The following is a 20045-nucleotide window of genomic DNA, read 5'->3' as shown; positions in this document are numbered from 1 at the left end:
TAAAACAAATACGACCTAAAATATGTGGAACAAAATGAAAGGATATTGGTGAAATAGAAAAACTCATTTAGTTTGGTTGGTCAAAAGATTTTGCCTGCATTGAAGGAGGGGGGCATTAGAAGGATTAATTTTGTAAAGTTGCAAAGAACATATGAAGTATGAATTTGGAAATGACTTGAAACTGTTTGCGTGTAATTGGTACTGAATGGAACCATGGGTATGTTGTTTTCTGTTAATAGCTATCTCTGCAAGAAAAAGAAGATATATGTTCAGTATCTCAAATTTAACATATATACAACTCATGTGCTAAAACAACTGTAAGTGGTGTGGCAAATAGAACTATGATTATTAATTAATGCAGATAGAAAAACTGAAAAGAAATTTTCTAGTGAGTATTGAATATGCCTTGAAAGAATTACATGGTCGCATAAAATGAAGAGAATGCAAATTTTGTATGTTTGATAGGTATGTATACTTGCATTTTGTAACAGAAAAGTGCATTGAATGGTTGATTGACAATGAGTGCAGTGGAGAGGCAATGTATTGTAGCTGGCGTACAAAGAGGCAAGTTAGATAAAACTGAGATAAAGTAATGTTAGAGTATAAAAATTTGTCAACAGAGTATATTTGAGGAAATAAAAGTAAATATTATACCTGAGATAGTTGTTTATTTTGGAGCAGTGAGTTTTGAGTGTAACAAACACTTTTGTAACAAAACTTATCACAGGTATAATACACAGATCCTCTAACAATGGCATTAATAAAAGCTCTTAAAGTTTGCATAGATATATAATGTTGGAGCAGCAGCACAACCACGACGATGTTTCAAATTAGATTGTATCACAAATGTTTGATTAGTATAAGTTTAAAATTGATTAGAAATATATTCATTTTAGTGTCAAAAGAGTTACAAAGTAAATTGAGGGTTGAGCAAGACATGTTTTGCAGACAAAAAGAACAAAATAAGCATATTACTGATTTTTTTGTGTATAACTTTGTATAATTTATATTGACAACACATTTCAGCTACAACTAATGATAAGTTCAAAAGTGAGAACGAGAACATGAAATTGGTCATCTATGATTTAATATGTACCAAGGGTACATTTAAAAAACATATGTTTCACTAACCTCAAAACAAATGACAAATAACAGGGTCAAAGTAGTTTTGGAGCATAGAAAATCATGAACAAAGTATATTTGAAGGAATAAAAGTAAAATATTATACCTGTGATAGTTGTATATGCTCGAGCAGTGAATAATTGATGTTGTCAAAAGCCATTGGAAAGGGTTTGTAGTTTTTTTTTTGCATATTTCTCTGTATTTTTTGTACTACGTATTAATGTATATAGAGAAACTGAAAAGAAATGTTGAAGTGAACATTGAATATGTCTTCAAAGAATTACATGGCCACATAAAAAGAATCACATGTAAACTTTGTATGTTTGATAGGTATGCATACCTGCATTGTGCAAGAGAAAACTGCATTGAACGGTTGATTGACAACGAGTGAAGTGGACAGGCAATGTATTGTAACTGTCTTACAAAGAGGCAAGTTAGATAAAAGTGACATAAAGTAATGTTGGAGCATAAAAATTTGTTAATAAAGTATATTTGAAGCAATAAAAGTTACATATCATACCTGAGATAGTTGTTTATGTTGGAGCAGTGAGTGATGTGAATAGGCAATGTGTTGTAGTTGTGTTATACCTGATATAGCTTTAGACAATCATTGTAGCCTATATAGATACGAACACTTGTGTGTAGTGCTCAATGCAGCATGGAGGATGTCTTAGAATGAATGCAATCTAAAATGAACAGTGAGGTCAAAAGAATTAGTACCAGGGATGATTAAGAATGCACATGTTTTGAAGAGATAAGACCATGTAAAACTGTAATTACCTTGTTGAAAGTAGAGGAATGTAACAAAGATGGTTCTGGACCAGAGGATTTTAAGTTGAATAGATATTTGTTTGTGTAGAGAGCAACTGCAAACGAGTTTCCTCTTTCTTTCTAATGGTTGTATAAGCATTATTTTGCAGTTTGGAATACCTTTCAAAAGAGAATGGTGGTTCGATCCGTATCCCATCAATTGTCTTAACTCTTGAAATGGCTATGAATGTGAGTCCTTTCTTTTCAGTATTACCTATGTCTATTGTAGCTTTGTCTAATGTAAGTCCTTGAGATTTGTGAATAGTGACGGCCCAGGACATTGTCAAAGGTACTTGCATACACCTGCCTCATGTTATTGGCAAAATGGGTATGTCTTTTGGATGTGCTATATCCCATGGGGGTCCATTATAATTCTTGAATTGCACGACCACATATTTTGGCAAGTCTGGTGGTTTTGTATTGTTTTCATATACAATTTTTTTGATGAGACCAATAGCTCCATTGACAAGGCCAACTTCAATCCATAAGTTAGCTATTAACATCACTTGCTAATTTATAGAAAGCAATACTTTAATAGAAGTTGTTCATTGTTGTCATATTTAGTATTTGTTTGCTTACCAACTTTAGCTAAACTTAGAGCGACAGGCAAATTTAATTCTTTGAGCATTTTCCCGTTATGCAACCGTGGAGATTCATTTGTTGCAAATAAATGGATTGATGAGTTGAAATCCTTCTTTTGTTGAATAGTTAATGTTGTATTTGTCTGGCACATCAGAAACTACCAATCATGTTGCAGTGCTTGAGCATTTCTTATGTTGTGAAGGATTGTTCTGAATTGTTGCTGTCTTATAGATGCACCTTGTTGCCGGAAAATAGTGTCCAATGTTACGACAGTAGTAAAAGAGTGCCATAAACTGAGGGCTGTAGAGTGAGATGCATATATAGGTTTATCCATTATAGGGGGGAGCTGAGCAAGATCACCTACAAGAATTATGGACACCCCACCAAAGCTTTCATGTTGACTGTCAGGGAATGCTTGGTGCAAACGACTATCTATCTTTAGTAGTAATTTTAGGCCTAAAAAGCTCATTTCATCTATCAGGATATATTTAATATGTTTCAACTGTTCTTGTAATGTCATTAATGGCTGCCCTGTCAAAGGATGCATTTCTCTTATAGGTATGCGTAACCCTGCATGGATTGTTGTCACTTGTATATTAAAAGTAGCAACACCTGTTGGTGCCAAAACAAGCAATGGGTTTTGCTTCATAGCTGTAGATATGTTCAATTGTTTCCTAATGCAGTCTATTAAAAATGATTTACCAGTGCCTGCAGTGCCTTGAACAATCATTCATAGAGGTGCTGTTGCAGATTGTTTATTATGATGTTGTAGAACAATGTCAAGTGCAACTTTTTGTTTAGGCGATAGCTGAATTTTTTGTGTGTCCTGAGTTGAGATTTGCATGCTAGCATGTTGGAATTGTAGCTTGGTTGCAGCTATGAATTGAAGAGCAGTAAAATCTAATTGATCCTCCATAACAGTTGCACCCCACAAGTAGTTAATATCGTAATCACGACAGCCTAGCATTTGTAGATCATTCTGGGCAAAGTTATTTGTAGCTCCCATTCGTGACAGTAATTCCCACTCGTATAGATTTGTATCATCTTCATTTTGAGAACCATTATTGTCACTGACATCTTCATTTGGAGGGCTGCAATCATCTATAATTTGTTGGCTGTGAAGACGGTTGTAATTAGTCTTTTTAAAGTTTTTCCAATTTGTTATAATTTGTTCTTTTGAAGTTCCTATCTCAGTTGGGATGTCACGAAACGGTTTGTACAGTAGCAGTTCAGACCAACAGAAAACCTCAAACTCATTGGTATCTTCATCTGGAGGTTCTCTAAACTGAGGATATATAGTCACAATTGCTTTTTTATCCCTGATTTGCCATTTTATTTTTTTGCGTTGAGAATTATATGAGAACCCTTGTGCTGATTGTAACATACTTGTTGCACTTAATTCAAAAGGGTGCTGCATATAAGCATGGATATAAGTTGTGGAAAGGTCAGTTCCATTATTCGATTTTATAACACAGTGCAGTATTTTTCTGCCAACATTTAGAGAGACAAACTGTCGGCTACAACTTACAAGAGGCAATTTCTGTAACATATGGCAAGTTTCTTGTGCACTGATATCACGATCTGCTACTATGCCCATCATAAATTTTTGATATGTTAGTAAGATGCTATCTTTAGATTTAGTTGTATTCACTATCGTTTTCAGCATTTCAATATAGGATTGCGATTTGTTTTCTGATTTGGAAGCATACTTTGAAATGTATTGGAGGACAGCTTTTTTTGAAGTGACTGGTTGACAATCAATATTAGCTCTCCATAGTGAAAGCATCCAAGGATTATGAATATTCAAACGATCATCATTCCTTGCAGGTTTATAGCATGGGTTGTTGTCATTGTCAACTGTCAACGTAGACATCTCTTATAGAACCCATGGAGCTTTGTAACGGCATTCAAGTGTGGGACCTTTTTTCTTAAGGCATGTATGTTATGTGCATTTTGTGTGCCTCTGTAAAGTATTAAGTAATGCGTCATAAACCAATGCAGGGTCTATGGAGAATATTTTTTTTGTATCAGCTAGACATGGATCATCCAATGCAGTGTAGTGCATTGCATTCATGCGGTCTGCTGCACTGCGAGGATTCCAAGCAGAAACATATTTGTCGAAGAAAAATTTTGCCATTTGGACCTCATTATCATCTGTCCAATCAATGGTTTCCATATTTGGCGCTCCAGGGAGCCATAAGAAGCCATGAATATGTCCTGAGCCACAATGCTGCCATTCATACCTATACCAATGATCTTTTGCTTGGAACAACTTTTGAATAACTTCTTCACGAAATATTGTAAATCTATTGTGAAGGTACAATGTTGTTATATGTGGATTGCAGATCACATGGTCTATAAGTTGTTTTCTTGTAAACTGTGTGTTTTGGCCATCATTTCCAGAGAAAAGCCTATGCAAATTAGGCCATTTAGTATCAGCTGAGCTCAATGTAAAGAACAATGTTGGGGTCCCCAATTGGAAGATCATTGCAGTAAGCTCTTTTCTAGATTTACTCCAATATGCACGAGTGCCTCGAAGTGTTGCACCAAATCACAACAATTGATTTGGCAACTGATCATCAGGAGTCTTTTGCAAGCGTTCATGCAGTGCTTGCATAGTGGGTGGGACAAGCTCTCCCAAATTAGTTCTAATGAAGATAGCTACAGATTGTTGTGCACGATGTCTCATAATTAGATTGTAAATATAATATCGAAATCTGACATGCTGTCCAAATCTTTGATCAGCATATCTCATTAAGTGGAGAGCATATTCATGTAAATGAACATGTTTGATATGTGGCTAAAGTGGAAGTGCAACTCCAGATGGGAAAAGCATTGGGAATGCCATGCTTAACAAGCCTATCGTATTATATTCATTTATCGGAGGCAAGTTTATTTCAGGCCAAGGGATATTATTATCAGTATCAGCATCTAACTGCAAGGTTCTCTTAATTGTATCTATTTCACGGGTTGGAGCAGGCAGTTTTGGAATAAAAGATGATGAACTTTCTGCATCATATTCATTGCAATCGTCAAGAAGGTCTTCAGTTGGTGGAATAGCTGTCACATCAGTATCTTCTTCTAAAGAGTGTAGCATATTTGATATATCTGTTGTAGTATCAGGAAGCAAGTTGACAGCATCAAAGTCTATGACAACATCATTATAGTACTGGTCATGTTGAATTTTATAGCTCAATGCATCCATAACATGGAATTTATTTACATAACAATCATATTTTTTGCCTTGTATATTACTTCGATGGACAATAAGAACTTCAAGGTCTTTTGGTTTTCGTGGCAAAAGCTTTGCAATTTCTGAAATATCTTGGGGAAAACTTATAGTGTGACCAGTGTATTTGTATTGGCCACCTCTTGCATGTCTGACTTGCAAAACAGGAGCAACCCTAGCTATAAGCATCTCCTCTACTTGGATAAGTTTTTTTAACACACTGGGTTGCTCGCTTGGGTCCAAGTTATTTGCCAAAGAGAAACGATGAACACCACTTTCAGAAAAGCATCTGGAACAGACAATATGTTGTTGGTTCTTGCGTATTACCATTCCAATATATATTTCCTTACAAATACTACATGTTTGAAGCATGGACAATGAATCAATGCGATGGCGGAATGATTGCAATGTTTGAATGTACTCTATAGAAGAGAAACAATTTGTTGTGCATTGATGTGTTGTTGTAGTCTGCAATATTGCCTGATGGTATAGAGGTTGCATGTTTCGTGCTGCATGTTTTTGTTGTAGTTTGCTACTATTCAAGGAAGGTTCTTGTATTTGTTGCGAAACAATGTTGGTTGGGTCACATGATAAAGGAAGGTTCTGATCCAAAATAAGTGAATCTGAATCTATCATCTGTGGGGTTTTGCATGGTGCAGGCACATGCAAAAGCATTTTGTGGTTCATTCGCTCTAGGCGACGCTTTTTAGAGATTTCTTCTCTATGTTCTGCATAATAGCAACAATTCCGTTCTCTCTTTTTCGCTTTCCTAAGATTGCATTCTTTGGTTGTGGTCTGCATTAATATTTTAGACAATTTAAATGAACAGAGCATATTAGATTCTGACTGTGCAAGAAACAACTATTAAAAACAATGTTTGAAACTTGTGTTTGATGCAATCTTTGAATTGTATGTGTTAAATACTTTTGCAAAAAATTTAAGAACATACCTATACATATAACTATACATGTATTGATACATGCATGCACATAAAAGAATATGGATAGTCACAAGTTTACTTACAATATGCAGGCATGCAACTTTCAAGATATAGAACGTTGAGCATGTGCATATATATCCACCGTGACTACCTTCCTTTCTATGTACATGCATGTATGTGCATATGTGGTTGTATGAATGGGAGTTTGTAGCTGGACAGGACCATATGTATGCATATGTATTCCATGCATGGAAGTTTGTAGCTATCTAAAACTATATGTATGCATGTGTGTGTATGCATCTTTTTAAATGTATATAGCAATTTCTATGATATACACATACATGTGTATGTATTTCTACACAGGAGCACAAACCCATGCATATAATCATTTATGCATTGATACATGCATGCACATAAAAAATATGTTACACACAGATTTACTTATATATGTAGATACACAACTTTCAAGATATATAAGGTCGTGCATGTGCATATATATCTGTTGTGAATGTTTGCCTTTACATGTACATGTATACAAGTGCATATGTGGTTGTATGTATGCGAGTTTGGAGCTGTGCAGGACCATATGTATGCATGTATGTGTATGGAAATATATGTAAATGTATATAGCAATTTATATGTATCTTTGTATATCGTGATACATAGATGGAGATGTAAATGTTTATGCATACTAGTAAATGCTTGAGAGAACATATAAGGCAACATACATTTGCATAAACCTAATGAATACAAAGAAAGTATATGAAAGTTGTTGTTTTCAAAAGAGGAAAAGGGTGGCGAATCTAAGTTTTAACTGTATGTCAATTGGCAAGCACGCTCAAAATTGTAATTTCAATTTACAGTTCAAGAATAATGAGAAGCAGAAGTGTGTTGGACCAAGCATTAGAACATATCTAAAAGGATTGAAAACAGTACAATAAAAAAAAGAGACAGGTCAACTAAATGCTTTGAATATTTAATAACAGTAAACATAAACAACATCATACAAGTCATTGACATTGCAAATTATAATTTCAATTGGACAGATGTAGTGCGGTGGAGTAGCATAATTTAGAAATTATGATTTGGAGGTGAAGGAATTTGTTAAAACAACATAGATTGAAGTTATTGGTTCTTGTTTCAATATTTGCACGAATGTCCATTTTGTATGGTTTCTTTCTTATTATGTTTTTACAGCATAGTATAAATATAGATATACAAATCAAGAATATCTGGAAAACATGGATGTTCAACAATAGCATAACATTAAAAGGTACAAAAGGATATAAAACAAAAGATGCAAAGAAGCAAAACTGCATTCGATATATTTTAGAAGCATGGAAGCATTATAGAACAAAACAACAATTGGTTTGACTAGGTAAGATGAATAATTCTAGCAAACATAAACAACTTTAAGTAGAAGCAACTATTGGAGAATTTTAGATCAAAACCAATGTCGAAAACCAAAAGTTTTGGACAGCCCAAAAAAACATGAGTTTAGATAGCACTGATATACGCAACCATTAATAATTTAGTTCTATTTTTTGATTACCAACAAAAACTACTAACAAGCTATCTATTCTATAAAGGTTAAAAGGCCGATGAAAACCATCACTATCTAATTAGTCGGGAACACTATAGCTGTGCTCATCCGAGCAATCTCTGCAAGCAAAAGAGTACATTCAGCCTGGAAATTGATATTCGTGACTTTGGTAATTGTTGCTTTGAGCCTGGGCTCTGAATTGTACATGTCTGTTGTAATAGAAAGTGTGAAAACAAAGCTAGATAAAAGGACACCCTTGATAATAGTCTGAGGTGTTCTCTTTGTAGTTAAATCGTACTGCAGCATGTAAAGGTCCTTGGCAGATATTTGCAGCAAATTTGTGCCAACCTCATCAAAGGCAGTAGCCCAAAGAGTGCCTGTATGATCTAGGAGCTTCATCTACAATAAGTATTTGTAATTGCATTCTGGCACATGAGTTTGGCATCTTGAACAAAACCATACATTATCATTTTGCTGGACACATTTCTTTTTACACTCTTTGCCATTAATTTTCAAAGGGTAGGCTGGATAGCAAAAAGAATTAGTTTTAATGATTCTCACAGTAGCCCTGATAGTAGTTTCAATTGTTTCAGAGAGAACACTTGTACATTCTAAAACAGCTGTGATTGTCATCCTGTTGTATTGTGAGTTAAGTTGTCCAACAACACAAGACACTATTAAAAGGTCATCTAGAATCTTTCCTCTTGATATAAGTGTCTCTATTTCAGGGATAGAAGGGTTTATAGCTAGAGTTGTTGCAGTGGTTGTGTTAATAACCTTTCCATTGAAATAACCAACCCGGGCATTTCTGACTGCAAGGACAACAGCTGTTTGGGTTGCATGCATGTTCTTCAAATCTTCACCCACCCCTTGCCATGTTGCTCCCCATAAGTTAACATCGATAGTAAAAGTTGAGATGTCATTTATTTTGACAATTCTCTTTGTTACTTCACTGCCATCTTTTCTGCGAATTAATGAGGGTTCTCCAACAGCGACTACAATACCAATAACATCAACTAAAATGTTGTTGGTGCAGTATGTAATTTCATTAATCGGTGTGAAACGTGAATTATTTCTTTGGATATCAACAACAGCATCACAACGCTTCAATACCGAATTGTTGTCCAAAGTTATCTCAAGATGACTGTTAAGCTTGTTCCATTTTGTGTTAGCTTCTTTAATGCAACCTTTTGATACAGTATAATATGTTCCTGCTTCAACCCTATGATAATGCATCTCTACTTCATCGCCAAAGCAAGTTATTCTAATTTCAGTGCCTTCATCATCTATCATGTCAAAATTAAACACTTGGCCGGTGGACTTTGGTGTACTATATTGATGCATCTTCCTCTTGTTTGTCACGCGCCCCTTAATCGTCCAATTATTTTGATAGGGGTTCAAGGCTTTAATCGGGCTGATATTAATAGAAGATTCACGCTGCACAGGTGGGAGGTGTATTCCAAATTTAAGGGAACATTTGGTTGTGGCAGGTGTGTCCCGACCCAACATTTGTTGTTCTTTCTCTTTAAACAGATATCTAGGTTTTCCAAGCAATGGAGAATTTGTAAATTTGACAGCAAGGCTGAATATTACTATAGTCCTGTAAAACGAAGAAAGCAAGAGGTTGAATAATCTGGATAGTGTGCAAAGGGAGATTTCAAAAGCCAAGGAGAAACCATCAGAACATATAGAGGGCCCTACCTTGAGTTTCAAATATTTCTACAAGCATAAGCTATCAGTGATAGGATAGAGCCTATCTTTAATGTCTCTGAAAGCAGCAAATCACTGTACTTAGGCGGGAGGATCGCCAATTGCATGTGCGTGGCATCAGACAAAACAACCCTATATCGGGCACTGTCATCTTCTTCGGCTGTTAATTTTTCAAAAGACAAAAGCTGAAGCACTAGAGAGGGGACATCATCCCCAGCGTTGATGCACAAGATTGCATGCGGGGTCAATTGTAGTTGTGGTTGCACTTCCTACAAGGATAATAGAAGAAAACCAAATAGATACACAAGGTTATGTACATTCGTATGCATAGGCATGGGTACAACAACCTTTTTTTTTTTTGGAGCTTCCAATTTGTATTACTATCTATGTGTGCATTTCTTTATAGTTGTTGTTTTGTGTGCATGGACAGACTATAGATTGATGTATTCACTCATGCAAATGTGCAAGGACAATGATGAGAACACCTCTATCAATTTATTTATATATATAAATATATAAACAGATTTTTTTAAAAAAACTTGAAACAGTGACATATGTTGATATATGAACTTACATTGACGGATGACAATGCTTCGCAAAAGAAAAGAACAAATAGAGATATAATGATTGTAGTTAAGTTGAATATGAGAAGACATATGAATGAATAAGCTCACCAAAGTTTCTGCAGAAGGCTGTTCTGAGCCATCAGGAGAGGCTATCGTGGATGACATTGTGGAAACTATTCTCTAGAGATGAGGAATGGGGCTTTGTACGGTGAAATAGAAATTCTATGTCACAACAATAAACATAACCGATCATATTTTAATGACAAGCACAATTCATATCACACTTGAGGACAAGAGAAGACAACACCCAAAAAAAAAGCACAATAGAAGTTTTGGCTATACCAATTTGGATCAGCAACACACACGAATGCATACATGTAGAAGACAGCATTTGTACATACATATACAACCACAAGTAAAAAAATGGATATAGACATTGCACATGTGGAAACCTTTGAAAATACATACATATCAATATAGATGCACACATACATATAACATATATATATATATATATATATATATATATATATATATATATATATATATATATATATATATATATGTATTGCCTTAGCGTGGAGATGGTCTGTCAATGAAGCAGCTGGGGAGGATTCAAAAGACTGAACGCATATATGGTTTGTTAAATCATTCATTTGTATTGTATGAAATACTAAAGTGTATGAGTTTGAACCCTCTCGCTATGTGTCTAACATAGAGATCCCAAACCAAAGCTTCAGTCCAACCAACATACCCAATTCAAATTAACAAAATAACAATCCTCCCAAATTGAATGACATGGGCACCAAATCCATAACAAAACCAAAATGAAACAAGTGCTGAAATGCAGTTGGAGTTCCCAAAAGTATATGCCTACTAGGCAGAACAAGGAATGCAGCAAAATTATGAATAGCATTTATTTATTAAAAATGTTGGAAGAAACATCATGCTAATACGATAAACTGAGGCACCCAAAAGAATGCAGCAATGGTCTTTGATAATCAATAGTTGGAATACAATCTTCAAACTATTTGACTTGAACATGTATGTCGAAAGCAAGAGGGAAAGCCAAAAATGAACATTGCAATCTTGAAGAGGTCACAAGACATAGGAAATTTTTCCATTTGGGCAGCCAATTCTCAGGTTGTTTGTTATGGAGATAAAGAATTGCAACTTTAGGCTAATAAATCGTAAGAAGAATCCACAACAAAGTGTACATATTTTTCTATACATATGTATATATACACAAAGGAAAGCAAGATTTTATTCTCCAAGAACTAATATCTAATAAGTTGTAAGAAGAATCCACAGCAAAGTGTACATATTTTTCTATACATATGTATATATACACAAAGGAAAGCAAGATTTTATTCTCCAAGCACTAATATCTGATGTAGGGAAAATTTTGATCAAGCAATTTTTTGTAGAAAACTTGAATTGCACTAAGCTGCCTTCTATTTATTGTTGAGAATTTTAGTCTCCATCTTACAATGTATGGAAAATGTTGATCAAGCTATTTTTGTAGAAAACTTGAATTACAGTGAGCTATCTTTTATTTATTGTTGAGAATTTTGGCCTCCATCTTACAATGTGGTGTTTTTTTCTTGTAAAACTTAGTCTGGAAATGCATCAGATTATACATCTAAGTATTTACATAATCACCAAAAGAGGCCTTTACTGATGGCTAAAAGACTATGCACAAATATATATGCATACATATACACCTGTATTGCACCAATCACCAGCTAATATACAATGTATGCTACTCTTAGAGTAGTCTCTGTTATAAATTGTTCTCAAATGGAATATATAGGATATATGTTCATTTTAGATAGCTTGCGGTATATGCACGCGTGCACACACACACATAGCTTGCGGTATATGCACGCGTGCACACACACATGTAGCACTAATATCTGATGTATGGAAAATTTTGATCAAGCAATTTTTTGTAGAAAACTTGAATTACACTGAGCTGCTTTCTATTTATTGTTGAGAATTTTAGTCTCCATCTTACAATGTATGGAAAATGTTGATCAAGCTATTTTTGTAGAAAACTTGAATTACAGTGAGCTGTCTTTTATTTATTGTTGAAAATTTTGGCCTCCATCTTACAATGTGGTGTTTTTTTCTTGTAAAACTTAGTCTGGAAATGCATCAGATTATACATCTAAGTATTTACATAATCACCAAAAGAGGCCTTTACTGATGGCTAAAAGACTATGCACAAATATATATGCATACATATACACCTGTATTGCACCAATCACCAGCCAATATACAATGTATTCTACTCTTAGAGTAGTCTCTGTTATAAATTGTTCTCAAATGGAATATATAGGATATATGTTCATTTTAGACAGCTTGCAGTATATGCACGTGTGCACACACACACATATATATACACACCTATGTTGCACCAATCACCACACAATATACAATATAAATTCATAGTTCTAAACATATACAACCATATACATACTCAATGGAATTTGCTATGGTATTTATTGTAGTTAACACTCACACATAATATAAGTAATCATAAACCATTTTGTTTACTATTAACTAAGATTTAGAATTTAAAGAATTATATATGTTAAGAATGTTATAAAAATATGTTCATATATAAAATGCATGACCATATATAAAAGATGTTACAAATAAAACTTGGATATGATTGAATCTATTCAGTTATTTCATAAAGTAGAATTGTTAATTTATTTAATTTTTGATAGTAATGGTCTTCAAGAATATCATATTTTCATACGATGAAGAAATGGTATTATTAAACTGGGACTTGCACCGAAAAGAGGTGCAATAGCTAGCATCAAGGGCATGAAGAATAGGGTCACTAGGTTGAGGCTACAAAATAGTACACTCCTCATTCAGAAAAGATAGTAGCAAGGAGTCTGCAATCAATTAATAGGATTGGATGGTTGTCGCCACTATGTAGCAAGAGTCGCAGGGATAGAAATATAGATCATATTAGGTTGGCATGTTTGGAATCAACTCATATCAAGTTAATATTGGGAGACATGTTAAGAAGCTCACTATATAGGTTGGGTTGGCATGTTTGGAATCAACTCATATTAAGTTAATATTGGGAGACATGTCAAGAAGCTCACTATATAGGTTGTAGGCCTAAAGTCCTATTGGAGAAAGTGAAATTAGAGTGAGATTAGTCTCAAATCAATAGATTTACCAATACCTAGCTAGTGGATTGATCTAGGTATATCATAGATTTTGATAATATAAATATGTAATCTTTAAATAATGTTAAGAAAGAAACATATTCGTGTATATAAACAAATTATTATTATTATTGCAATGAAATTTATGGGTTTGTCTATCTGAACCTAGAGCTCTGTTTTGGAAACACCAATGAACAAACACTAATGCTTTTAAACTAGGGCATGCAGATTTTCTGCATCACATTGAGGGAGAGTGAATAACCTTTCCACTCATGTATTTGGATGAGGGGACATTTTAGTTTAAGCGACTGGCAATCATGGAGATTTTAAACAAAACCTCATACTAAAAGCCTATCGGCTTAATAAATTGTTCTAAAATGGAATATATAGGATGTATGTTCATTTTAGACAACTTGTGGTATATGCGCATGCGCACTCACACACACTAGATAATTTCCAATGTATTTTAGATTTCCAATTTTAGAAAGAAACCTACAATTTTATTAGACAACTAGCTAGCTAGGGAGAAGTATCTATGAAGATTATTCATATGTAGTTGAAGACCAGTGCAATAATCATGACCATGTCCTGCAGGATTTGGCAGACAGAGTTGCAGCAATGGAGATTGCTTTTAACAAGTTCACCAAAAGACCAGTTCTATTGCCAAATGGAACTGTCAACAAATCCTTTAAGAAGGAGTGGCAGACAGAAAATGTTGGCAAGGCCAAGTTTTCCTACAAATATGAGGCCAATAGCCCTGAGAAGGGAGAGTTCAAGGCTATAAAAATCGAAAAATTCAAGCTTTCAAAGGGGGACAAGCCTAAGGAATCTTAGATCCGCATGATACCTATTGAGGAAGAGGATGCCAACAACAATATAGATGCAGAGGCTTCCATTGGATGCCTAAATTTGATAGTCTAACTTTATTTTTAAAAAATATAAAAAATTTTAGACTACATTTATAGATAACTATAATCAATTACAATATCTAAACTCTGTCGTGAAAAAAACCCCAAAATTAGAAGAAAAAAAAAACCCAAAATCTCACGAAATATGCATTCATACAGCCATACGACTATCAAAGTTTAGCCTGCTAATTCCTCAACTCTATCAGCACAAGGAAATTTCTATAAAACAAGAAATTAGCTATTTGTTTCAATTTTCTCTTTCTGGTTGCATTTTGTGAAATACCTCGTTGGGAGATCAGCCTGTTGTTTTATAGTTTGTGTTGTTTCAACTAGTCATTTTGTCAACTATTTGGGCACCCATCATTTTTGTAGCCTTGCTCAATATTCACAGCAACAAAATGAAACCCAAAATATCACGAAATATGCATTCATACAGCCATACGACTATCAAAGTTTAGCCTGCTAATTCCTCAACTCTATCAGCACAAGGAAATTTCTATAAAACAAGAAATCAACTATTTGTTTCAATTTTCTCTTTCTGGTTGCATTTTGTGAAATACCTCGTTGGGAGATCAACCTGTTGTTTTATAGTCTGTGTTGTTTCAACAATTCATTTTGTCAACTATTTGGGCACCAGTCATTTTTGCAGCCCTGCTCAACATTCATAGCAACAAAATGAAAGGGTATCGTAGCCTGGAGTACTACTATTCCAGTCCATCGGTCAAAACTGACCACCGCCTAGTTAGAAAACCATCACCCATTTCGTTGTTGAACTCAGACATAGAATTTGCTCTTACCTGTTTTGAATCCATCCCTTTTGAGGATTTCTTCTTTAGTAGTAGAAACAAATGGCTCGCCCAAATAGAGTCCTCTTTCTTTTCATTTCCCTTCAAACCCAAGAAAAGCAACCTGGCTATGGAGTTGTGGACAAGGAAACGTATTTGCAAGCAAAGAGCCAGAAACCAATGTTTTATTCTGAAAAATGCTTTGGGTAAACCCTAATCACTTCCAACAAAAATAGCTCCAAAAACAATCAGTCCCAAAATACGATTCCCAAATCTGAATGCATACAACTTGCATTTTGTCTGAATGCATACAACTTGCAGTTCGTATTTTAATAAATTTGGTATTAAAGCACCAAACATGAACGTATTAAAGAACATTAACTATCCTCTGCATACAGTGTAAATTTGGTATTAAAGCACCAAACATGAATGTATTAAAGAACATTAACTATCCTCTGCCTATGGTGCAACCGCCTTTTTTTTTCTGGAACCGCCTTTTTTTCCGATTCTTTTTTCCGGATGGCTGACACTTTCTCGGCAAACAAAACCTCATACTAAAAGCCTATCGGCTTAATTAATAATTATTATCATAATTATTAATTTTCCTGTCTTTATTTTAAAATAGTTTTTAATCCCACGCCATCATTCTCTTCCACTCATTGTTGTAGATTGAGAATGAGTGCACAACAAAATGCCAGCGAATCGGATTGCCTTTCAAACTATACCTAATAAATGTAATAAAGTTACATTTATTAAAATTGTATTTTAATAAAAGGAAATATTTAAGAATATTATTTCTTAATTTTTTTAATAAAATGTGAAAACAATTTAAAACTCAAATAGATTAAAAGTAAATAATATATACTTATTATTTTGAAATCAAACTTTAAAATGGTAAATAATATATTTGTTATTCAACTTTTATCTTTAAATATATGAATCTTGACAATTAGATGTGTTCAATTTTATGTATAACACAATTTATAATTATTAAAATCTGAAAAGAAAAACATAAGAAACACCAATATATCAAGAATACCTTAAAAAATTATAAAACCATATGATTCCTAATGCTTTTTTGTCAAGCTTCAACCATTCTTCTAACAACATTTGAATCACTTGTTTTCATTAGAAACTACCATTTACTTGTCTCTTTCTTTTGGGATATCTTTATTGAAGAAAAAATAACGATGATTATCCTATCAATAAAGAATTATTTAAAATCTCTAAAAGCTATTAAATTAATCTTCTCCACAATGCTCCAACCTCCTTTGCCCCGCGTAGCTTCTATGCTCCCCGAATATGGTGGCACCTACAAAAACTCTATTGCTAGTGTGGGCTATGTCGACTCACATTTCATTGTCCCTATGTGTGTGGACTCGAGGAGGGAAAAAAATGGAAGATAGGGTTTCACAATCTAGTGTTAGGGCTTCATCAACAGTCAAAGGGTAGAAATCCCTTGATAACATCAAGAGTTGCCCCATTTTTCCCGCCCTCAGAGTTCCAAACAAGATTTTTGCGACTATGGATGGGGTGGGAGGGAACCCTCTCCATCCTCGAAGAAGGCTTCATCAACAGTCAAAGAGTAGAAATTTGTTGATATGGTGTGACGTAGGCCTAGGGTTTGTAATGATCCACCACCTTCAACTCGATATCATCTCCCTTGCCCACAACTCTCCATTCTTACACATTTCATGTGGATGGGGGTTGCAAATCAATGTCACCAACCTCCACAAATGGGATTTATGGTTCTACACATTCTAACCTAAGAAAAAATTCTATAAATACTTGGAACCATAACACTTCTCCAGCTATTGGGTGCAGTGGTACTCACTACTCCAATAATGGATTGGATTCGTAGAACTCCGATTATGCGTCCCAATTGTGCCCTATTCATCCATCGTCCTCAATTCTTGACATATGCTTGGAGGATTTGGCCATGGAGCGAGAAGAATTCTTGTAGGACTACGCCCTAATCTACAGATTCACAAAGGTGTGGCCCTAAACTTTGTGATCTGCAGTCTTGGATTACAGAAAAGTGGAAACCACTCATGGAGGGAGAAATCTAGATTTACCCTTGTTCAAAGGGTTTTTTTTTCTGGAATTTGACTTTCAAGAGCATAGAAATCTGATATTGGAGAGCAGTCTGTGGAACTATCAAGGTGATTTCTTGTGTATGAAACCATGGTTCCCATTCTTTGATCCATGCACGGAAATATTTACAACTTACCTTTGGGTGGAACTATCATATCTTCCCTAACAATTTTGGGAACTTGACTATCTTAGAGCCATCGGGAATAGCTTGGGGAAATATCATTGTGCTTCCAAGGAAACTATTGACTTCCATAACACAACCTATGCTCGAATTTGTGTTGAAATGGAGTTGTTCAAAGGTCTCCCTATTGTTCACTACTAAAAATGGGTAGTAAGGGATGGAAGCAATTGGTGGACTATGACAAAGTTGCTTTCAGATGCAAGTTTTGCCTCTCTACGGATCACCACACATACCAATGTAAAAAATAACGCGTTGTGACCAATTCAATAGCTTCTAGCAAACCCTATTAGTGGGTTGGGTCTGAGCCTTAACATTATGTCATCCCTCCTATTTCTCAAGATTCAAACCCTCATGCTTCTCATGAAAATTCAAAGGCTTGTTCCTCCCCACTAAGAGATTGTCTCTCTTCTCCTTCAATTATTCACCATGCTAATGGGCTTACTATGGAATACCAGATTTCTCATAGGACTCCTTCACTAGGTGATGACACCTTGGCTGGTTGTCCTGAAGTGTTAGGAGACCACTCAATGGCAAAGACTCGTACTGGTTTAGACATGGAGAGCTCCTATCATAGTGACTCCGGTTGGATAGAGGTAACGGGAGGAAGCAACATCCTCAACAATTATTGATCTCGAGGGCTTCCAAGAATGGGGTATGGGCAGATATGTAACTGTTTGTGCTTAGCCATCTGAATGGTTTTTTTGTTAGCCTTGAGCATGCATATTTGTGTATGCTTTTTCTTACCTTTATATTAGCATAGGTTATGCTACTGCATGTGGCTACAGTTACCATTTCGCATAGGCCTATGTAATCATTTTTTGTTTTAATTTAATTTTACCACAACTTTAATGCCCTTTATCAAACAAAAAATATAAATAAAGAATTAAGATTTATAAAAAGTAAGTCATTAGCACCAAAATATAAAATTGACTATCTTATTTTATAAATTTTAAAGATTTCTTTAAAAATATATATTTATCAAATAAGAAAAAAATAAATCCATGCATTAAAGTTTTGAACATAAATACACATAAAATATTGAAGGAACAGAAGTAAAATTTACTATACAAAGAGTAATGTCTCATTTTTTAGAGGAAATATACAATGTTGGAATAGAGTGTAATGATGTGTATTAATAAATATTAAAAATAATTAATCAGATGAAAATGAATTTATAAATAGCGATAAGAAGTTTTGTTTTTTTTATATTAGAAATCGAGAGTTCAAAATATAGACAGAGAGTTTATACAAAACTAGGGAGCGGGGGGCAGGGCCTCAACCCCCAATCAGAGGAATATATACAGTTATCTAACTATCCAAAAAGAGGGGGCATAGCAGAATAAATCAGAATTGGAGGATCTCATCCTAATCCTCCAGCCATGTGGTCCAACCCTGTTCGCCTTCCATCCAGACCACCTTCTTTCTAGCAAGGATCTGGGAGCACATCTCAATCCTGTTGAAGGGAGGAGGCCTGCTGTCCTATAGATCCTTTATCAGCTTCTGCACTGCCTTATCGAAGGAGGTATGGTTCTCTGCGATCCTAGCCCATTCATACCCGTCTTGCATCTCATAAACAAACATGGTTGCCCTACCATCTTTTAGGAAACGCAGTAGCTTATTTCTCTCGAGGTTCATCACAAAACAGACCTACACAACAATTTTGTAATGTGTGAGTTTTTTTAAAAACTTAGTACATTCCCTTGTAATACCTTGGAACTTCTCCTCATTTCTGAGTTTCCAAATAAACCAAAGAATATACGAAGATAAGATTTGCCAAACAAGATTAGTATCCTTTCTCAGTCCATGAATAAAACCAGTAACTATATCAAGAGGAAACACAAATTCTGTAATAGAAATTCCAAATAGAAGCCAAATATCTCTAGCAAAGGGGCAATCGAAGAAGATGTGGCGTGCAGTCTCAGGTTTTCTGCACACAGAGCACTGGTCATATTCAGTCGATATCCTAATAGGTAATCTGTCCAACATAAGTTGCCATCTGAAGCACTGAATCTTAGGAGGAATGGGGGATCACCAGAGTTTCACAAAAGATTGCTGCCAAGTGTGGGGCCTAAGATTAACATACCATAGTTTGTTGACGTGCTCAATCACTGACGGATCACTATTTAACAGGGCGTAGATAGATTTGGCTTTGATTTTAGGGAGGGTAGAGCCATCCTTCCATAGGAATGAAAGGTACCTCTGGGCATCTACATGGGTGTTCTTAGGGAGGTTAAAGGGAATGCAAGCAGTTTTAATCATATTGTATGTCTTCTTATGAGATGCAGGGAGGTCATATTTAGTGCTAAGGGCTTCCCAGCTAATAAGGTGATCATGTTCAAGAATATCCATAATATACTTGATTCCTTTATTATGCCAATGCTTAG

At 34.9% G+C, this 20045-nt stretch overlaps 3 protein-coding genes across 3 annotated transcripts; all 3 read right to left on the bottom strand.

Moving 5' to 3' along the window:
• Positions 1–2671: 2671 nt before the first annotated feature.
• LOC131039292 (ATP-dependent DNA helicase RRM3-like) lies at positions 2672–3244 on the bottom strand. Its single transcript, XM_057972004.1, has one exon. It carries the CDS (start codon positions 3242–3244, stop codon positions 2672–2674), a length of 573 nt encoding a protein of 190 aa, XP_057827987.1.
• Positions 3245–4387, bottom strand: LOC131039303 (uncharacterized). Its single transcript, XM_057972013.1, has one exon. It carries the CDS (start codon positions 4385–4387, stop codon positions 3245–3247), a length of 1143 nt encoding a protein of 380 aa, XP_057827996.1.
• Positions 4388–8301: 3914 nt separating this feature from the next.
• LOC131039313 (replication protein A 70 kDa DNA-binding subunit C-like) lies at positions 8302–10667 on the bottom strand. The gene is made up of 4 exons (XM_057972024.2): positions 10611–10667; positions 10018–10205; positions 8788–9826; positions 8302–8625 (listed from the first exon to the last, which is right to left on the bottom strand). Exons 1-4 carry the CDS (start codon positions 10665–10667, stop codon positions 8302–8304), a joined length of 1608 nt encoding a protein of 535 aa, XP_057828007.2.
• Between the last annotated feature and the right edge of the window lie 9378 nt (positions 10668–20045).

Source organism: Cryptomeria japonica, chromosome 6, assembly GCF_030272615.1.
Source record: "Cryptomeria japonica chromosome 6, Sugi_1.0, whole genome shotgun sequence".
NCBI lineage: Eukaryota > Viridiplantae > Streptophyta > Pinopsida > Cupressales > Cupressaceae > Cryptomeria > Cryptomeria japonica.
Note: the sequence above shows the minus strand (reverse complement) of the source record. Positions and strands in the feature narration are given on the sequence as shown.